At 52.5% G+C, this 20,621-nt stretch overlaps 1 protein-coding gene across 7 annotated transcripts in view; it reads right to left on the bottom strand.

Annotated features, from left to right (window-relative positions):
* Positions 1–20,621, bottom strand: part of ADGRB1 (adhesion G protein-coupled receptor B1) — a 380,951-nt gene that overhangs the window by 89,385 nt on the left and 270,945 nt on the right. For all 7 annotated transcript variants that reach the window (XM_024102700.3, XM_065586325.1, XM_065586324.1 and 4 more), the window contains one exon: positions 12,802–12,943. In XM_024102700.3, the coding sequence (XP_023958468.2) occupies positions 12,802–12,943 (142 nt within the window). The remainder of the gene's footprint in view (positions 1–12,801; positions 12,944–20,621) is intronic.

Below are 20,621 nucleotides of genomic sequence, written 5' to 3'. Positions count from 1 at the left end.
CAAATTATTTGCAAACACACTTTTGATTTTTTTTTTAAATATGTTTGTAATTCAAAATGGTCTCATGGCTATTTTATGGGTCTGATCCAATACTCATTTGAAAGCAATAAGAATCTTTCCATTAACCTGCATGGGCTTCTGATCAAGCCTCAGGTGAATATATTTCACCCCAGGGATTGTTCATCAACCATTTGCTACTATGTGTTCAAGTGGTCAGCATTCATGGTTTGCGCGTGGTCGCCTGAGTCTCATGGTATTGTTTCTGTTCCCTGGGTGGACAATTGAAACTTTACAAAGAGGAGGGACACCAAAGAGTTTTTAAGATGGCCACAAATATGTTTCCAGTGCACACCTTTGCACAAACGTATCTTTGCACCAGTACTCAGAAGAGCGAACATTTTCATGAACAAAACAACCAACCAACCAGACAAAATGTGCACAAATGTTTGCAGAAAATGATCAAAATGAGTAGAATGCCAATGAACTGAATGTGCTGTTTCCATCTGGCTGACTATCCTCAAATAGATTTTGGCAGCATTCACTCAGGTCTACCAGTATAAAGATCCTGAATCTAATTCTCATTTATGCTAAGGCCTCTTCATGCCATCCTGACAGTGTAAAGGGGACATAAAAATGGGTGTCGATATAATTTCCTCTCATTTTAAGTCTCCTTTTATTAATTATTATTATTTTGTGCATTGCAGTAGTTCCCAGCAGTCCCAGCTGTGGCCCAAGACCACACTGCGCTAGGTGCTGTACAAACACAGAATAGCTGGTCTCAATGAACTTATGGCCCGAGTTATGCTGCTGGAACGATTTACACTCACTTGAAGGCCCTTTGCACTTCCAGAGCAGAGCACAGACGCCCTGTGACAGCGCCTTAGCCAGCAATTCTGCTGCAGCTCCAAGGGCTCTGCAGTGCTAACGGGAGATGAACACTGAGGCTTGCCAGCAGAGTGAGCAGATGGGTCTCACCCGCACCCAGGGAGCAGCGCGGTTGGATAAGCAGGCGCTGTTCTTCCCCAGTCACTTTTCTGAGCATCATAGAATCATAGACTCATAGAATATCAGGGTTGGAAGGGACCTCAGGAGGTCATCTAGTCCAACCCCCTGCTCAAAGCAGGACCAATTCCCAACTAAATCATCCCAGCCAGGGCTTTGTCAAGCCAGGCCTTAAACCCCCAAAGAAGGAGACTCCACCACCTCCCTAGGTAACGCATTCCAGTGCTTCACCACCCTCCTAGTGAAATAGTGTTTCCTAATATCCAACCTAGACCTCCCCCACTGCAACTTGAGACCATTGCTCGCAACTTGAGACCATTGCTCAATGTAATTCTCACTGATGCCCAGTCGTCCTGTCACAATTCGTTGTGCCAGTAGCGAGGGCCAATGGGAAGGCTCGGCTTTCACCTCTTGGAAGAGTAACTCCTGGCATGTACTAATATTGTGGACCTTGTGCTGCCCAACATACAATGCAACCTGCTCTGCTGCAGGCGAGAAAGCCAGGCACACGCTGGCACACACACTAGATCGGAGGGGAGGCGGGAAGAGCAGGACCAGGGCAAGGGGCAGGTCCCCCGTCACTGAAGTCAGCAGGAGTTTCGCCACTGACTTCAGTGAGAGCAGGTAGAGCCTACTTAAGGGCCAGCATTGCCAGGGGAGCCATAGGCCGCGGGAGGGTGGGGGGGGGAAGTGTGAACTCTGCAGTTTTCTAAGCAGCACCCCCTCACGGGGAAGGGTTTGGGCCCCATAGTGGGCCCAGGGACCCCAAACTGCCCCTATTATACAATGCCAGTATAGACAGTTTCTTCTCTTTAGCTCTTTCTCCCCTACTCCCCCTCATGTTGCTCCAGCCAAATAATTGTAAGAGGGGAAAGGACCAGGGGCTTCCAAAAGGCACCTGCTTAGTCTTCTAAATAAAGTGTGTAATGCTCATTCAGTGGAGAGCAATGAGCTACCCCTGTGGAGCAGGGAGGATCCCAGGGAGGGACTGTCACTCAGTGTGGTCTCTCTCTGTTACAGTGCCTCCCGTATCAATTCCTGGGCTTAATTAGCACCGCTTTGTTCAGGGCGGGGGCCAAACCTACACTCGACTCCTACACTTCTGGCCATAATAGCATTCCCCGTTCTTTGTGATGTGCTTTGGGATCTCCGCATGAGAAGCGGTAAGTTACGTTTTTCATTTCTTCCCCGCCTCTCTCTCTCTCTCGCCTCCCTTCATCAGACCAGGGCCTTCCGCAGCTCCACTCCTATCCTTTCAGCCAGACAGATTCAAAGAACCACTACATCCTTTTGTTTCCTTCACGTGGTAACAAGCATCTTATTTAAAAACTGATAGAGAGCTTATTGGAAACGTATTCTTGGAATTTAGGGCCCCTTTTATACAATTTGGCCAGTCTAACAGGCAATTCCACACAATTATAGCAAGTAAAAATCACCCAGAGAGACATCTTAATGTGCTACTATTTATTAACAATTGCTAATTCTTCACTCTGTATCGAGCTCGCTCCCCAGATACCACATGGCAATTTGTGTTTAGTAAACAGCTCTGATAGTGCTCTCAATGCTGACGAGTGATCACACGGTGGATTATTAATAAGCAGCGTCAAGAGAGCTTCCTTCAGTCTAGTAGAGAACCACAGAAATTAAGGGAAGAAAAGACTGATTCACTCACCTAGTCTCTCTCCCTAGCCAAGGCAAGATGCTGTCGTACAGTATATTCTCCAGAGCTTAGTTGACTTCACTCACAAATTACCAAAGGGATGAGGCTTCCACTACTTCCCTTTGAAGATTATTCTACATTCTTAAGGCCTGAACTTGCTCCTCCCAGCCCCTGACTTGGAAAGGAGCAGGATTGGACCTATACAGACTCTTAGGACTGTTTTCTCACTATCCAGCTAAATGGCCTAGAGCTTAGAACAGTGGTTCTCAACCTGGGGGTCGGGACCCCTCAGGGGGTCGTGAGGTTATTACATGGGGAGTCACGAGCTGTCAGCCTCCACCCCAAACCCTGCTTCGTCTCCAGCAATTATAATAGTGCTAAATATAAAAAAAGTGTTTTTAATGTATAAGGGGGGTTGCACTCAAAGGCTTGCTGTCTGAAAGAGGTCACCAGTACAAAAGTTTGAGAACCACTGGGTTAAGATAAGCGATTGTTGGTGAGGAATCCTGGGGTCTATACCCGGCTGCTCTTCCACTGACCTGCTTGGCTAAGTCATTTAAGCCAGACTTTTCAATGGCCCAATTTCAGGCAATTAAATCTGAAAATGTTGGACTTCACCCCCGAGCCGCACCGAGCGTGAGACTGACACCCGCGGATGCCTGCTCCCGCCTTCCCGCGGAGGCCGTGACTGCTTGTATTTCAAGAGGTGACAGCAGTGGCTACTCTGCCTCGCATATAACCGGCCGCCGAGTCGTCTCCCCCACCAACTGCTGCTCTGATATCATGCTGTCACACGCCACACCTTGCATGAGAACAGCACGAGGGAAGGCCTACTTCTGCTGTTGGAAAAATCACGGGATTGGGCTAATCTCGCAATTTCCGAGCAGTCTCTGAAACCGCGATTTTTCACAGGACCCTACTTAGGACAGAGAGCTACTATTATCTGCTCCACCCTTGCACAACATTAAAGTATGGACAGCACTCAGGTGGCCTGGAGGAGAGGTGAGGGGCCCAGCTGTCTTTTGAATCTTGGCACCTTGCCTGAGACAGAAGAGTAGCTCTCTGCCAGCCCTTCCCTTCCAACATAGTCTACATTCCAAAGGGGAAGGAGGGAGTAATTCTGAAGCCTCAGCTACTCCCTCAGAGGAAAGCTGATAATGATCAGGACAATTCATCAGTGCAGCCTCCAGTCCCTTCCATGACTGCCGAGTCCAGGCAGGGACTTAGGGAGACCCTGTGTGGTGATGGTAGGAAGCATCTGTTCTGAGAGAGGAGGAGAGGGTCACAGGACCTATCTGAGACCAGCAGCCTCAATAAAGGATCCCATTTCTATTCATTACAGCCCAGCCATGTCTCCTCTCTGCACTGTCCCGCTGATGATCAAGAAAAATCAAATCAAAAGTAAATCCTTACGATCCTGTGCTTATATTAGCCCCCACAGGCCTGACCTTGCACCCTCAACTCCCATCAACTTCGTGGCAGGAGCACCCAGTACCTGACCGGATTGCGCCCTGCTGGAAGCAGTCATGCAACTGCCATCACCAGTTACAAAATGAGGCCGTGGCAGACTGGGAAAGGGAAAGGAAATCCAGATTGTGTTTATCCTGATCTGAGCGGCGTCCTGGGTGGACGCCAGCCGACAGCACTCCACCAAATAATTCCAAAACAACTCGCTGTTTGTTTTTCTCTTTAAATGTCGAGTTGGCGAAAGACACCAGATTGACAGCCCTTGGGAAGGGAGGCCTCTCCCCACAGAATGGGCCGGACAAGCTTCCCCCCACTCACCCCACTGGGAGCGAGCCCTGACCTCGCTGAGGGACCAGCCTGTGGGGAGCTCAGCATCCTTGACTCATTCCAAGCCTTGGCTTCCTCTAGGAGGATGCCAGCCAGGGGCCAATGTGGCAGTAGTTTTAGGACATTGAACCATTTCTGTTGACATCACCTAATTCCAGACCTTGGGCCTGCTCAGTGCGTAGATGAGCAAGATGGGGAGGGTTCCTTGTGCCTTGGGAGAGGACAATTCTGAGTTCATACAAAGCACCAACCCTGTTCCCTTTATTCACTTGTACACAGGTGGCACAAGCCACACTGGAAATGACACTCAACCTAACTCGGTAGGACCTTCACTGGCAAGACCTCCATGGCACCATCAGTGGCCCTTCAACAAAGGGTGCTAATTAGTGCCAGTCACTACGATGATTCTTCTCTACTAGGAACGAGGCAGACAACAGGAATTTCAGTGAAGAGCTGTGGCTGGTAATGGCTTTTGGTGATTTCTGACCTGAACTGGATTTGAACCGGTGACTTAGAACAACTCTGTATCCCATCACCAGTCCTATAAGACATCACCTCCCCCATTGGCTGATACTCGCCCTGCAATCTTCAGCCACAGAACAGATCTGATCTGTTGAGCCTCACAGGTGTTTTGTACCGTTATGATGACAGTGACATCTTCATTTAGTAGCCCTCTGAGGTGCCCATATGATCAAACCTGTCTTCATCCTCTCAGTCAGTACGATACACAGACATTTGCCAGCACGGCGCATTAGCAGGGAGTCACGTTGCTAAACCACTCCCTTTCCCCAGGGAACATTTACCTCCACATACCACTCAAACAACAAGGCCCTGATCTGGATTCTCATCCACTAACGCAGAGGTAAACACCACCACAGTTAATGATGTTAAGGGAGTGTATGTCAGATCAGAATCAGCCCTCAATGGTTTACAGATTCATCGATTCCAAGGTCACAAGGGACCACTGTGATCATCTAACTTGACCTCGTGTATAACACAGGCCACAAAAACTTCCCTGAAACAACTGCTGTTTGAACTAGAGCAGCTATTGTAGGAAAAAAAACATCCAATCTTGATTTAGAAATTGCTAGGGATGGAGAATCCACCATGAGCCTTGGTAAGTTGTTTCAATGGTTAATTACCTCACTGTAAAAAATTGTCTCTTTATATCCAGTCTGACGTAATCTAGCTTCATCTTCCAGTCATTGGATCTTTAATATTTCTTCTCTTTAAGGTCTTCCGTTTACGGCCTGTTACACTAGCAGCGCTGACACTGCTCACTTACTTAGCAGAGCAGGGAGAGCAATCTCTAATAAATACTGTGCAGCCTCTTTTTGCTTTTTATTAACTTATTCGTCATTTGCCAGTTTGTTCCCGGTTCGCAGACTGGCCGCATGTAGCTAACCATGAGTATTCAACACACATTAAAAATGTTAACCCTGTCGGCTACTTTTGATTGGGCAGGTAACGCACATGATATCATTTCTGCTCCCTGATTGGATGAGCATAACTCTTAGCATCAGTTTGCGGGCTCAAATGTGCATGTTTGAAATCTGCTTTCCGTTTGCTTTCTATTCATATTCCCCAGTTCTGCTCAAAGTTTGCCATGTCTGCCAATAAACTCATCCACCAGGCTATTCATGGAAAGCAAAAGTATTAAAGGGCACAAGCACGGCTGAAGCTGATTCATTTTGTTTTAAGTGAGCAGATATTTGAGGGGGGGAAATGATTTATTCTCCTGGCCAAAATGCTGCTAATTCAGGGCCAACCCATACCATTACAGGGGGGGAAAGAGGATCAGGCAAGAGGATTCAGAAAGCTTAGTTGAGTGTCCTGACATAAGCTCTTCCTGGAACTCAGATACCACAGAGATGGGTGCTGTATTAGATAGATAGATAGATAGATAGATAGATAGATAGATAGATAGATAGATAGATAGATAGATGCTGTAAATGGATGGATGGATGGATGGATGGATGGATGGATGGATGGATGGATGGATGGATGGATGGATGGATGGATGGATGGATGGGTAGATGCTGTAAATAGATGGATAGGTAGGAAGGTTTGATTGACTAGTTTCTGTGCCAGGGCCTCCTAGCACAAAGATCCCAGAGAAAAGCAAATTTCAATCCCACAGGGCCTACGCCTCCTTCACTGCTCTGTATAACCCACTGGTAACACGGCTATCTTCAGAGCCAGGCTGCTAGTGGCCATGCCCGTGCCATGCCCGCTTCCTTCCCAGGCAGCCATAGGAGCGAATGTTGCTCTAGCAGCACTAACTTCCACGGCCAGCTAAGGTGGAAATGCCAGCACCAATCTCCCCCATGCTCATATAACCCCCGAGCCCACAGGGTACCAACTGCCCAGTGATCACGCAGAGGGCCTTCAAAAGGCTCCCAGGGAGGGCTGGAGTACCTCAGAGTGACGCTGCTCACCCCCCACCCCCCCTGCAGCTTTCAGTGCATTTCTGCCCCCCTCCCGGGAACAGAGCCACATCTTCTACCCATCTCTGATGGTTGCTTTCCAGGTGGGAATTAACGGGCATGGTGGGGGAGGGTGGTGTCCTTGTCAGAATCCCCCCCTCTCAGTAAACAAGGCTCCCATGTGGTGACCTATGACTGGGCACAGGGCAGCTGCTCCATTTGCTAGCTGAGCGTCCCTTCCGGGTGATAAGCCCGCCCCCCCATTCAAACTCGAATGGAGTGTGATCCCTCCCTAACACCCGGAGATATAGCAACCCACCTTAATCACACCAGAAACACTGCCTGAAACAGGTGATAGACAACCGGCCCATCCAACCCTGGGTGTGAGTGGGCATCAGGCCGCTGGCTCATCCCCGCTTACACCGGAGAGTGAATTTGGCTCAGTATTGCTCATACTGAAGCGATGAATCCCACAAAGCTCCCTTCCGTCAGATGAAGAGTGACGGGGTGACACAACATCTGCCGGCAGAGGAGTCACTGACAGCACTGTGAGGAACTCACAGGGGATGGCTTGGCAGTAGGGCAGAGGAGATGCTGTGCGGTAGTTCACATTCCCTCCCCCTCACCCCCGAGTTTCACACTGTGAGTTTAGGATTTAACTGAAACCATAATGCCAAAACAGAAGCTCAGCAAAACTTAGCCAGGTTTGGAGTCAAAGCCAGGAACAACTACCAAGCCATCCACCAGACCACAAACAAGAACCCCTAGCTTTTATAGTGTTTTTCTTCGTAGATCTCAAAGTAAACTGAGGCACAGAGAGGGGAAATGACTTGCCCCAGGTCAGTAGCAGAGCAAGGAACAGAACCAGGTCTCTTGTATCCCTGTCTAATGTGCTAAACACTAGGATACACTGCCCCCCAACAGTTTTGGAGCTGGGATGACTGTTTATTACACTGTTCATAACCCGTTCACTGCTACATTGTGTTCCCTTTGTCCACTTGCTGTATTCACCTGTTGTCTCTCATCATAAACTTAGATTGTAAGTACTCTGTGTCAGGGGTTGTTCTTTAGTTAAATGCGTGTATAGCACCTATCACAATAGGGTGCCAAGCCCTGATTGCTGCCTCTGGGCACAACAACAACAACATCCATCCCTGGCACCTGGAATTCAGTCTAGGTTCTCTCCAAACTCAGCTCAGGCTTATCCGACTTTCTCCCCAAACGCAACCCAGCTTCTCTGCAAATTCAGGCCAGGCTCATGTCAAACTCAGACCAGGGTCATCCCAGATTCACCCTCAATTGTACCCAAATTCAACCCAGTGTCACAGAACAACTCACAAGCTTCCAAAAGTCTGCCAAGACCCAAGTCTGTATTTAATCCCACATCTCAGGTTTGCGCAGCTCCAGTCCCTATGCTCTCAGAGACCCAGGCCTTCAGCTGCTGTATATCTATTGGCATAGCTCCATCAGAATCCACTGTCACTTACTCCTCTTTGCAGTGCTTTAGGGATACCAGTGGCCTATAAAGCTCTGTTGAAAACCAGAATCAATCCAGTTTCTATTCCAAAAGTAGCTAAGAGAAAGTTGGCTATTAAAAAAGATAAACACATTTCAGATTGCCTGCTTCCAGGTAAATAAGAGAGCTTCTGAAACGACAGGCAAGCACATTCCACGAAGGCTGAGACCACAAAATAACCCTATGCTCCTTCCAGCCAAGTCCTCAAAGTACTGAGAGGACCGCGCAGAAGGGCTAATCATGTGGACGACCTTCATCTAAACAGCTACAAAATTAACATGTAATAGAGAAATAAGCCCAAGAAGCTTCCGCTTATCACTTAGATTAGATCTGGGGATCCAATACAGAAAGCCCCATGGTATTAGAATTCAGTCCCCTATTAATGGGACGGAAGGGAAATACAATGTTGATCCATTAAAATGCCCCCTCGCTGCTGCTACCCAGATTCTCGGGACAGGCGCTACCATAAAGCTATGTTTCACCACTCCTACAGTTGGGGAGGAGGGGGACCCAGGCTCCACCCCAACCACATGCTGGCTAGTATGGCCACGCCAGAGGAAGTACTCTGTGCCAGGAACAGACGTGGTGCAGGGTACATGCCCCGCCAAGCAGGAGGAAACCACAGACAGACTGTAACTCAGAAACCCAGCCTGCAACAGTGCACTGCCCCTTGCTCAGGGGAAAGGCAGGCTGGATTGGACACTGCAGCTGCTGCTGTTTTGGTGCAGGGATGGGCAAATCAGCCTCGATTTAAAACTCACACCAAAACCAAGCTGAACCTCAACACAAAACCCTTCTGAGACAAGAAAAAGTTCGGCCCGCTGCCCCCATCCTTGTCTTATTTTTGCCTCTCCGTCTCCAGGTTCTGGCTCCAGCAGCAGGGGCAGGGCAATCCCAGAAGCAGGGTCTCTTACCAGGAAATCTCCTAAGATTTCCAGCCCAAAGACTTAATTTCAGAAATCCTGAGTGGCTCAGAGCCCCCTCTCCTTAGAATCACAGGGTCAGCCCCCAGATTTGCAAATTCGGGAGGTTTGCATAAACGGCTGAAGGTGCGGGGGCTTGTCTGAACTGAATTTGAATTCCAAAACTTTCTTGGCGCATCAATAGCTAGTGCAGGGAGGCTGTTGGCTTAAAAGGTGGAACTTCCTCACGCTACAGGGGAAATAGCACTTAGCTCCTTATATAGGATTGTCGTACTCAGGGTGCTGACCAGCCACAAATGAATGCGGATCATCCACATTTCGCAGAGGGGGCAATGAGGCAGAGAGCAATAAAAGAGGGTTACCCCAAATGGGATTAGGCCAGCTCAGTAAGGCTGGCCCCAGGACGAGCTGGGTTTTGCACGTTTCTGAAAGACAAGCACTCCAGCTCCATAGGATCACCTAGCACCATCTCTGGGCTTTGCTTCGGTGACACTGGAGAGAACAGTCCATCACCTGTTCCTTTAGGTCACCCATGCAAGCACTACAACAGGGTCTCCCCTATATAGTGAGCACGTCTGAGAGGCAGCCCAGTGTGTCGTGGCCATAGACACAGACATAACGCTAACTCTGAGTGATGGGGAGAGCATGGTGGTTACTTTGGGCCTAAAGGTCCTTGCCTGGAGGTCCAGCAGAGATGAAACATACCGAGTGAATACAATGCAAATACAGACATGCCTTGGGTCTGATCTCCACCATTTTAACTAAGTCCTGGAGCCTTTTATTGTATTTAAAATGAATTTTGCCATGTGGTATTCCACCACTGTGGGTTCCGCTCTGGTGGCTACAGTTTTAAGCTTAACAGAGTCACCTTTGCTACAAGCTTCAGATTTAGAGTCTAGTGTGGCTGGAGTTATACCGGCATAAAGGTGTTTATACCAGCGCAGCACAGTTTTCACTATAAACACCCTGAAACCAGTAGAACTGCCTCCACGTTCAGGGGCTGCATCAGTTTTTCTACCAATTTAGTTAAGTCAGAACAAGACATGACCTTAGCCTTGCTAATAGTCACCTCCCTTTTACTCAGGCTCACTACTCCTTTCCCACACCATCTTTGAGAGGAAATCTGCAGTGGGACTTCATCACCAGCCCATGCCTCAGTATCAGTGGGGGCTGGGGGCTGCCACTCAGTCTCCATACTGGGCCCTGGTGCATCCCTGCGTCCTGCCCCGCAGCGGGGCTTGGGCATGGGTCATGGCAGGAGTAAAGTGAGGGAGGGTACATACACCAACCACCATCATGGGCATCACTAAGGTTTGAACCCGGGCCTTCCCAAGCTGGGAGCCTGAGTCTCTGCTGCTCGAGCTAAAAGACTTGTATCCTCTGCAGATCAGGCCCAGGGAGGAAGGTGGCATAACACACACTGAACAGCACTCCACTGAGTGGCAGGCGATGGGCACCGCGGTGCTGGCACAGCTGAGCTCAGCCTGGCGCACAAGCCAAGCATCCCCAGGGAAGTCGGGAACGACTCCTATAAAACATTGGCCTAGCAGGTCGCCTTCACACAGCCACTGTCTCACACCGATCAAGTCTACATGGCTGGGAGCAAGGCAGTCACAGCCCATGCAGCAAAGGGTGGGGAGCTAGGGTGGCTTGTGCCAATGTTACCATTTCCTTCTGGCCATTTACAGGCCTTGCCAGGATATCTAATTACCCCCACCCTCAAGTTGGAGCTACAATCCCTTTAAATCGCTGCTTTCTGGCAAGAGCAAAAGGGACGTCAGGGACTACTCTACGAGTCAGTCACCGCCCTGGTGAATCCGTTTCAAAGTGGGTTAGCAGCTGGACCTGCCTGGGCCTAAGCAAACACAGCCAACACTGTGTCTTTAAAGCCACTTCAGTGCAGATGTTGTTTCCATGGTAACTAGTGGACCAAATATATTAGTGTTTCTAATAATAAACCAAACCTTCAACTTGGAAAATGTGCTTCCCCCACCCCTTCTTCCTTTACCCTCCTTTTCCCTAAATTAAACCGGCATTTACTGAGCAAGGTGTAATTAGTAAATGATTGGAAGGGCCTAGTAACTCCTTGTGCCCGAGCAGATGGAAGTGTCACATGAGGCACGGTGTTCATTTGTGAATCGATGTGCGCCTGGGATCTGCGCAGAAATGGCTGAAATATTTTTTTTTAAATCAACCCCAACTAAAGACATTGGGATGACTCTGTGAACCCCTGGGAGCAACGCCCCAGCACCGACTTTGCATGCACTCCGCATTCCCAGAGACCAGGCATGACTCCACTCTGGAGCTGGGATCGGCTCTAGGAATCCTTTACTTTTTCAAACACTCTCCTTGAGACCCGTTTGCTTCCCTTTAAATAAAGAAGCAGAAACTTCACACACACGCACACATACACACACACACACACACACACACCCCTCCAGCCCCCACCCCTACTCCCCACCCCCTTCAAACAACAACCGAGTCAGCAAAGCAGTACAAACCCTTTCAGGGTCTACCAATCAGGGATGATCGGCAACCAGAGATCGCACCAAGGTTGAAAGGGGAAAAGGAAGGGGTGGAGAACGTGCAAAGATTAAGTGCGGGCACTGACAACAGTGCAGATGCCAGCCTGTGCGAGTCCCCTCCCTGGTTCCACCAACATTCATATTCAAATCCACAGTGCAGGAAGAGAGCGGGGCGGGGGTGTGGGGGAGGCCCCTGAAACCGACAATACAATCACTGCAGCAGCCACAGCAACCCAAATGTATTCCACCGTGCAGGCTCCAGCTCACGCTGCAATTGAGGAAGGGGGAGTAGGGTGACCCGATAGCAAGTATGAAAAATCAGGACGGGGGTGGAGGGTAATAGGTGCCTCCATGAGACAATGCCCTGAATATCAGGACTGTCCCTATAAAATCGGGACAGCTGGTCACCCTAAGGGGGTGGGAGGGTGGCAGGAGGGCAATTTGGGGAGACAAGGGGAGGGATCTGCTCTCTGTCTCCCAAGGGCTCGCTGCCCCCGAACATCCTGACTTAAGGAATCGGTGGCACTTCAATGCAGCAGGCTTCCTCGGTCGGGTTTGTTTTTAGGTCACAGCCTGTCAGCGGCACATCTGAGCCGCTTTGCCGTGTTCTCGTCTTTCTATATTGCAATGTCTACACGCACACATGTTCGAAAGCTCATCTCTCTCGCCAACAGAAGTTGGTCCAATAAAAAATATTACCTCCCCCACCTTGTCTCTCTCTCCACACACACACACCCACACACACACACACACACATGCACACACACACACCCCTCCAGCAGCATCCTGGTCCCTCCGCCTCCCAGCACCCAGGCTGGTATTGGCGATTGATTGTCATTTAAATGTCACACTCTGGATGCTGTGCCATTCTGGGCTGGGATTTTTTTTCCCCCTCTCCTTTCTTTCTTGGCATTCTTTCATTCTTTCTTCATTGTATGTTATTGGCAGGACTTACCATGTCTGAGCTGAGCTGGGCTAAGATGGCGAAGGTAGAGAGTCTCTCACAGAGGCATTTAGTTCGGAAGGAATCGACTGGGACTGTTCGGCAGCCGCGCCAGGACCAGGCACCAAGCTGGGAGGAGGAGGAGGAGGAGGATCTGTTAAGGGAGGGGGTGGCAAAGTGCAGAGAGGCGAGAGAGACAGCAGAGAGAGAGAGAGGGAGAGAGAGGGAGAGACAGAGTGAGAGGAGGCAGCAAAAAGAAAAACCATCACCAACAAAATGCAAAAGATACAGCCAGAGCACTGACCCCCTCCTCCTCCCCACATGCTGGGAGCATCACCACCCCCCACAAGCTGGACTCCCATCCCGGCACAGAGCTGCCCTCCCCATCCCAGCACACAGGGCTCCCCTTCCCCAGCAATACCCACACCCCAGGACACAGCTCCTCTCCCCCAGCATCACCACATCCCAGCACACAGCTCCCCTCCCCCAGCATCACACCATCCCAGCACACAGCTCCCCTCCCCCAGCAACACCCCATCCCAGCACACAGCTCCCCTCCCCCAGCAACACCCCATCCCAGGACACAGCTCCCCTCCCCCCAGCATCTCCCCCATCCCAGCACACAGCTCCCCTCCCCCAGCATCACCCTCATCCCAGGACACAACTCCCCTCTCTCAGCATCACCCTCATCCCAGCACACAGCTCCCCTCCCCCAGCATCACTCCCATCCCAGGACACAGCTCCCCTCCCCCAGCATCACCCCATCCCAGCACACAGCTCCCCTCCCCCAGCATCACCCTCATCCCAGGACACAACTCCCCTCTCTCAGCATCACCCTCATCCCAGGACACAGCTCCCCTCCCCCAGCATCACCCTCATCCCAGGACACAACTCCCCTCTCTCAGCATCACCCTCATCCCAGCACACAGCTCCCCTCCCCCAGCATCACTCCCATCCCAGGACACAGCTCCCCTCCCCCAGCATCACCCCATCCCAGCACACAGCTCCCCTCCCCCAGCATCACCCTCATCCCAGGACACAACTCCCCTCTCTCAGCATCACCCTCATCCCAGGACACAGCTCCCCTCCCCCAGCATCACCCTCATCCCAGGACACAACTCCCCTCTCTCAGCATCACCCTCATCCCAGCACACAGCTCCCCTCCCCCAGCATCACTCCCATCCCAGGACACAGCTCCCCTCTCTCAGCATCACCCTCATCCCAGTACACAGCTCCCCTCCCCCAGCATCACTCCCATCCCAGCACACAGCTCCCTTCCCCCAGCATCACTCCCATCCCAGTACACAGCTCCCCTCCCCCAGCATCTCCCCCATCCCAGCACACAGCTCCCCTCCCCCAGCATCACCCCCATCCCAGCACACAGCTCCCCTCCCCCAGCATCACCCCATCCCAGCACACAGCTCCCCTCCCCCAGCATCACCCCCATCCCAGGACACAGCTCCCCTCCCCCAGCATCACCCCATCCCAGCACACAGCTCCCCTCCCTCAGCATCACCCTCATCCCAGTACACAGCTCCCCTCCCCCAGCATCACCCCCATCCCAGTACACAGCTCCCCTCCCCCAGCATCACTCCCATCCCAGCACACAGCTCCCTTCCCCCAGCATCACCCCCATCCCAGGACACAGCTCCCCTCCCCCCAGCATCACCCCATCCCAGCACACAGCTCCCCTCCCTCAGCATCACCCTCATCCCAGTACACAGCTCCCCTCCCCCAGCATCTCCCCCATCCCAGCACACAGCTCCCCTCCCCCAGCATCACCCCCATCCCAGCACACAGCTCCCCTCCCCCAGCATCACCCCCATCCCAGGACACAGCTCCCCTCCCCCAGCATCACCCCATCCCAGCACACAGCTCCCCTCCCTCAGCATCACCCTCATCCCAGTACACAGCTCCCCTCCCTCAGCAACACCCCATCCCAGGACACAGCTCCCCTCCCCCAGCAACACCCCATCCCAGGACACAGCTCCCCTCCCCCAGCATCTCCCCCATCCCAGCACACAGCTCCCCTCCCCCAGCATCACCCTCATCCCAGGACACAACTCCCCTCTCTCAGCATCACCCTCATCCCAGCACACAGCTCCCCTCCCCCAGCATCACCCTCATCCCAGGACACAACTCCCCTCTCTCAGCATCACCCTCATCCCAGCACACAGCTCCCCTCCCCCCAGCATCTCCCCCATCCCAGGACACAGCTCCCCTCCCCCAGCATCTCCCCCATCCCAGGACACAGCTCCCCTCCCCCCAGCATCTCCCCCATCCCAGCACACAGCTCCCCTCCCTCAGCAACACCCCATCCCAGCACACAGCTCCCCTCCCTCAGCATCACCCTCATCCCAGTACACAGCTCCCCTCCCCCAGCATCACCCCCATCCCAGGACACAGCTCCCCTCCCCCCAGCATCTCCCCCATCCCAGTACACAGCTCCCCTCCCCCAGCATCACCCCCATCCCAGGACACAGCTCCCCTCCCCCCAGCATCTCCCCCATCCCAGCACACAGCTCCCCTCCCCCAGCATCACCCTCATCCCAGGACACAGCTCCCCTCCCCCAGCATCACTCCCATCCCAGCACACAGCTCCCTTCCCCCAGCATCACCCCCATCCCGGCACAGAGCTGCCCTCCCCATCCCAGCACACAGGGCTCCCCTTCCCCAGCAATACCCACACCTCAGGACACAGCTCCTCTCCCCCAGCATCACCACATCCCAGCACACAGCTCCCCTCCCCCAGCATCACTCCCATCCCAGCACACATCTCCCTTCCCCCAGCATCACCCCCATCCCAGGACACAGCTCCCCTCCCTCAGCATCACCCTCATCCCAGTACACAGCTCCCCTCCCCCAGCATCTCCCCCATCCCAGCACACAGCTCCCCTCCCCCAGCATCACCCCATCCCAGCACACAGCTCCCCTCCCTCAGCATCACCCTCATCCCAGTACACAGCTCCCCTCCCCCAGCATCTCCCCCATCCCAGCACACAGCTCCCCTCCCCCAGCATCACCCCCATCCCAGGACACAGCTCCCCTCCCCCCAGCATCTCCCCCATCCCAGCACACAGCTCCCCTCCCCCAGCATCACCCTCATCCCAGGACACAACTCCCCTCTCTCAGCATCACCCTCATCCCAGCACACAGCTCCCCTCCCCCCAGCATCTCCCCCATCCCAGGACACAGCTCCCCTCCCCCAGCATCTCCCCCATCCCAGGACACAGTTCCCCTCCCTCAGCAACACCCCATCCCAGGACACACCTCCCCTCCCCCAGCAACACCCCATCCCAGCACACAGCTCCCCTCCTCCAGCATCACCCTCATCCCAGTACACAGCTCCCCTCCCCCAGCATCTCCCCCATCCCAGGACACAGCTCCCCTCCCCTAATATCTCCCCCATCCCAGGACACAGCTCCCCTCCTCCAGCATCACTCCCCTCCCCCAGCATCACCCCCATCCCAGGACACAGTTCCCCTCCCCCAGCATCACCCTCATCCCAGGACACAGCTCCCCTCCCCCAACAATACCCCCACATCAGGACACAACTCCCCTCCCCCAGCATCACCCCCATCCCAGCACAGAACTCCCCTCCCCCAGCATCAGCCACACCCCAGGACACAGCTCCCCTCCCCCAGCAATACCCCCACATCAGGACACAACTCCCCTCCTTCAGCATCACCCCCATCCCAGGACACAGCAATACCCCCATATTAGGACACAACTCCCCTCCCCCAGCATCACCCCACCCTAGCACACAGCTCCCCTCCTGCATCAACTCCCCCATCCCAGCGCACAGCTCCCCTAATTATCACAGCACACACAACTACCCTCCTTCAACACAGCACACACAGCTCCCCCCCCCCAGCTCCCATTCCCACATCCCAGCACACACAGTTCCCCTCCCTTTCTAAACTCGCACAACCCCCCATCCTCCATTCCAGCACAGGACTCCCCGCTCCTTCTCTTCCCCTTCCTATCCCTATGGAAAGCCGCAGAGTAGCTCCTGTCCTGATACCGTTCTGTTCTCGCTCCCATCTGTTCCCCCCACTGCCAAGACAGGCTGTGTGGCCCACCACAGAGCCCACCCCAACCTCCCCAGATCTGGGAGCAGCGGGACTCCGGGAGGGGTGATCAGAGAGGACTACTGAGGCACAAATCTCACCTATCCTGCAAAGGACACAGGAAACAGGGAGTGGGACCCAGGGATCCGGACCCTGTGAGCTGACACAGGTGCAGGGCGGCTGGGGAAGAGAGAGCACAAGAGGACCTGAAGGTGGAGAAACACCCTGGGGCATCCGTGCATGATGCACGGAGGGACAGGCGTAGTGGAAGGTTTTTTTTTAAAGTCATTCCTCCTAGGCAAGCGGCTGGGGCTAATCTCCTTTGGCTTGGGGCTGGCTGAGGGAGCCTGCTGCTGCTCGGGGATGGGGGTGGGAGGAAAGTGACCAGGTGTGGGAGAAGGGGAAAGAAGCTGGGAGAGAGGGCGGAGTCTCTTGGGCATGAGAAGTGCCTCTTAGGAATCAGTAAAAGTAACCTGGGGTCAGCAACATCTGTCCCAGTGGGGATTAGAGGGAAGGAGAAGTTCCCTGTGTTTGGGGACGCTGCCGGGTAGCCCGGAACATGGGACCCCCTCCACTCTCCCTGGGACTGCTCCATCATGCCCACAGCATGTGCTGCCTCAAGCTAAGTGCCACATCTCAGCCCCAGCCCCCTGCCTCCTTGCTCCAACAGCCAGCAGAACCAGGAGGGATGGAAAAGACCTGCCGGAGTAGGATTCTCCAGTGCTCTGGTTGGGCTGGTTGTACAGGTCCAGGTCCCAGGCAATGGGATTCACAGCCTAACGTATCTCACTGTCCGAACCTTCTCCGTGGAATACAGTCGGATCCTTCCCTTGCTCCACCTCCACCAAGTTACTCTAGGGGTATGCCCAGACATGAGCCACCCAACTCGGGTTTGTGGGGCTTGGGCAGCGGGGCTTTTTCATTTGCTGTGTCGATATCTGGGCTCAGGCTGCAGCCCCGGGCTGTAGGACACTGCGAGGTGGGAGGGTCCCAGAGCTCGGGCTCCAGCCCCAATCCAGAAACCTTAGCCAACACAGCAATGAAACAGGCCAGCCATGGGTTTTTCCTTGCTGTGTAGACATAGCCCTAGTCACACACCCCAGAAATATCCTAGATACAGTCTAGCTCTGCCTGGCAACTGAGAGCATGTTGAATTATTGTTCCTCTTAGCACGGAGAAGCCTCGACCGAGATCAGCACCGCATTGTGCTCCGCGCTGTATAAACACATTGCAAGAGACAGTGCCTGACCTGAACTGCTTACAACCTAAATGGACAAGACAGGCAAAGGCTGAGAGGAGAAACTGAGAATTATCCCCCATGTTCATTAACACACTTGTGCACTCTAGCATGACCAGGACGTAAATGTGTGCTGCTCGTCATTTTACTGCAGCCTCAGGTTAAACACCACATTTGTGCCCTGCTCCAAACCTTTGTGTGGCATCATCAGCGCTAGAATTTTCAATCCTGTTTGTTAACACGTGTGAAAGAGTTGCCCAGTGGTCAGTGTGCGTTCCAGGTCCCCCTCTGTGCCAACCCACAGAGGGCAGGCGCCGTTACAGCCCCAGTTACAAAACCTTGGCTCTTCTGCTCAAGTTGCAACAGCTCTTGTTTTTAGCGATCCCTGGTTCCTTCGCAGGCGTGTTGGCCAAGATGGCAGCCTTCGCCTACGCACGACTCAAACGTCAAGTAGCCATTCCCCAAAAGGCACGGCTACCAAAAGCCGGGATTAATGAGACCAAACGATATGAGCTGAGAGTTAACCATCCGTCATCTCAATAAACATTCAAGCATTGCCTCACCCATCTGAAACCAAGCTCGGGAGATGGGAAAAGAGAGGCATTGAGTTAACGATTCATGTCGCTTTTTAATAGTTTTTTTTTTTTTAGGTAAATGGGGAAACTCCATGCAAAGCATCACAGAGTCCCACAGCTCTAATGCGCCCACTGTAAGGGCCAGATCATCCCCTCCTGCTGCTTTCATGGAAGGGGTAAAAACAATGGGAACTGTTGGACGCTGGGTGGGATGAGTCTATGTGCAAACTCTCTGGGCTCCATCAGAGCAAAGGGAAGGGCATAGCGGCAGTATCACAGCGAAATAGCTGTGAGAATTAATGCCACACTCCAGCTCTGGGATGCTCTCTTTGCACAATCAGCCATCCTCTGAGGAGAGAGCTAGTGAAGAGTGCCAGAAGAGCCACAGGCAGTCCAGATGGAGCCATGCCGCTATGGAGCCCAGGGCGTATACCAGACGGACTGAGCTTCTGCACAGATGCCCTTGCCTTTGGCAGATGCCCCTTGATCTGTGGGAGCTCCTTGCAGGATTCAGGCTGTGCGTAGCTCAAGAGGTCTGTACCACTCCTACAACACAGCAACTCTCTCCCTGTGTCACAGAGTGTAACCTCCTTCTGCCTGATCTGTGGGCAGGCAAAATCTGGGCCTTGGTTTTAGAGGAAAAGCAGAGAAAAGGGTAACTAAGTTGAAACTGAAATGCGAAGGTCAGAGTATGAACAGAATGAAGCAGAATCAAGGAGCTTAAATAGCCCCCTCTGGTACTGAATCCAAAGGGCAGCTTGGGAGAGGTTAAGAACTACACCTTCCTCTGTATCGCCTGCAAACCAAAATACCCGTGAAGAAGCAGAATAAAATGGCTTCTTCCAGCCAGATCAAGCGCAGCAGGTGGAGATAGCATGATGGAGACGGAAGAAAGCACAGGAGACTGGAATGCAGGAAGAGCAGTGATGAGGAAGCGATGCCACAGGATGGAGGACAGTAACAGTCACATTTCATAATGCAAATAAGGGCTCAAGGGTCAGGCAAACAGCCAAAGTTCATTGTCACCTGGTTAAAAGAAGATATATATCACAGTGCTGAGAATAGCAGTCGCTGGGCACTTTGTAGCAATGTGGAATTAAGAGTCCATTCCATTCCCAAATGGCCATTGACAGACAGAGAGGGAGTGTACATGATGTTGGTGTAGATAGATTCATAGATTATAAAACCAAAAGGGACCATTCATAGAATCATAGAAGATTAGGGTTGGAAGAGACCACAGGAGGTCATCTAGTCCAACCCCCTGCTCAAAGCAACCCCAACTAAATCATCCCAGCCAGGGCTTTGTCAAGCCAGGCCTTAAAAACCTCTAAGGATGGAGATTCCACCATCTCCCTAGGTAACCCATTCCAGTGCTTCACCACGCTCCTAGTGAAAAAGTGTTTCCTAATATCCAATCTAGACCTCCCCCACTGCAACTTAAGACCATTGCTCCTTGTTCTGCCACCTGCCACCACTGAGAACAACCAAGCTCCATGCTCTTTGGAACCCCCCTTCACGTAAGTTGAAGACTGCTATTAAATCCCCCCTCACTCTTCTCTTCTGCAGACTAAATAACCCCAGTTTCCTCAGCCTCTCCTCATAAGTCATGTGCTCCAGCCCCCTGATCATTTTTGATGGACTCTCTCCAATTTGTCCACATCCTTTCTGTAGTGGGGGGCCTAAAACTGGACACAGTTCTCCAGATGTGGCCTCATCAGTGCTGAATAGAGGGGAATAATCACTTCCCTCGATCTGCTGGCAATGCTCCTACTAATGCAGCCCAATATGCCATTAGCCTTGGCAACAAGGGCACACTGTTGACGTATATCCAGCTTCTCATCCACTGTATTCCCCAGGTCCTTTTCTGTAGATCATCTAGTCTGATCTTCTGCATAACACAGACCAAAGAACTGCCCTAAATTAATTTCTGTTTGAACTAAAGTAGATCTT

Source organism: Chrysemys picta, chromosome 2 (assembly GCF_011386835.1).
Source record: "Chrysemys picta bellii isolate R12L10 chromosome 2, ASM1138683v2, whole genome shotgun sequence".
Lineage (NCBI taxonomy): Eukaryota > Metazoa > Chordata > Testudines > Emydidae > Chrysemys > Chrysemys picta.
The sequence above is the reverse complement of the archived record's forward strand: the minus strand, read 5'-3'. Positions and strand labels throughout refer to the sequence as shown.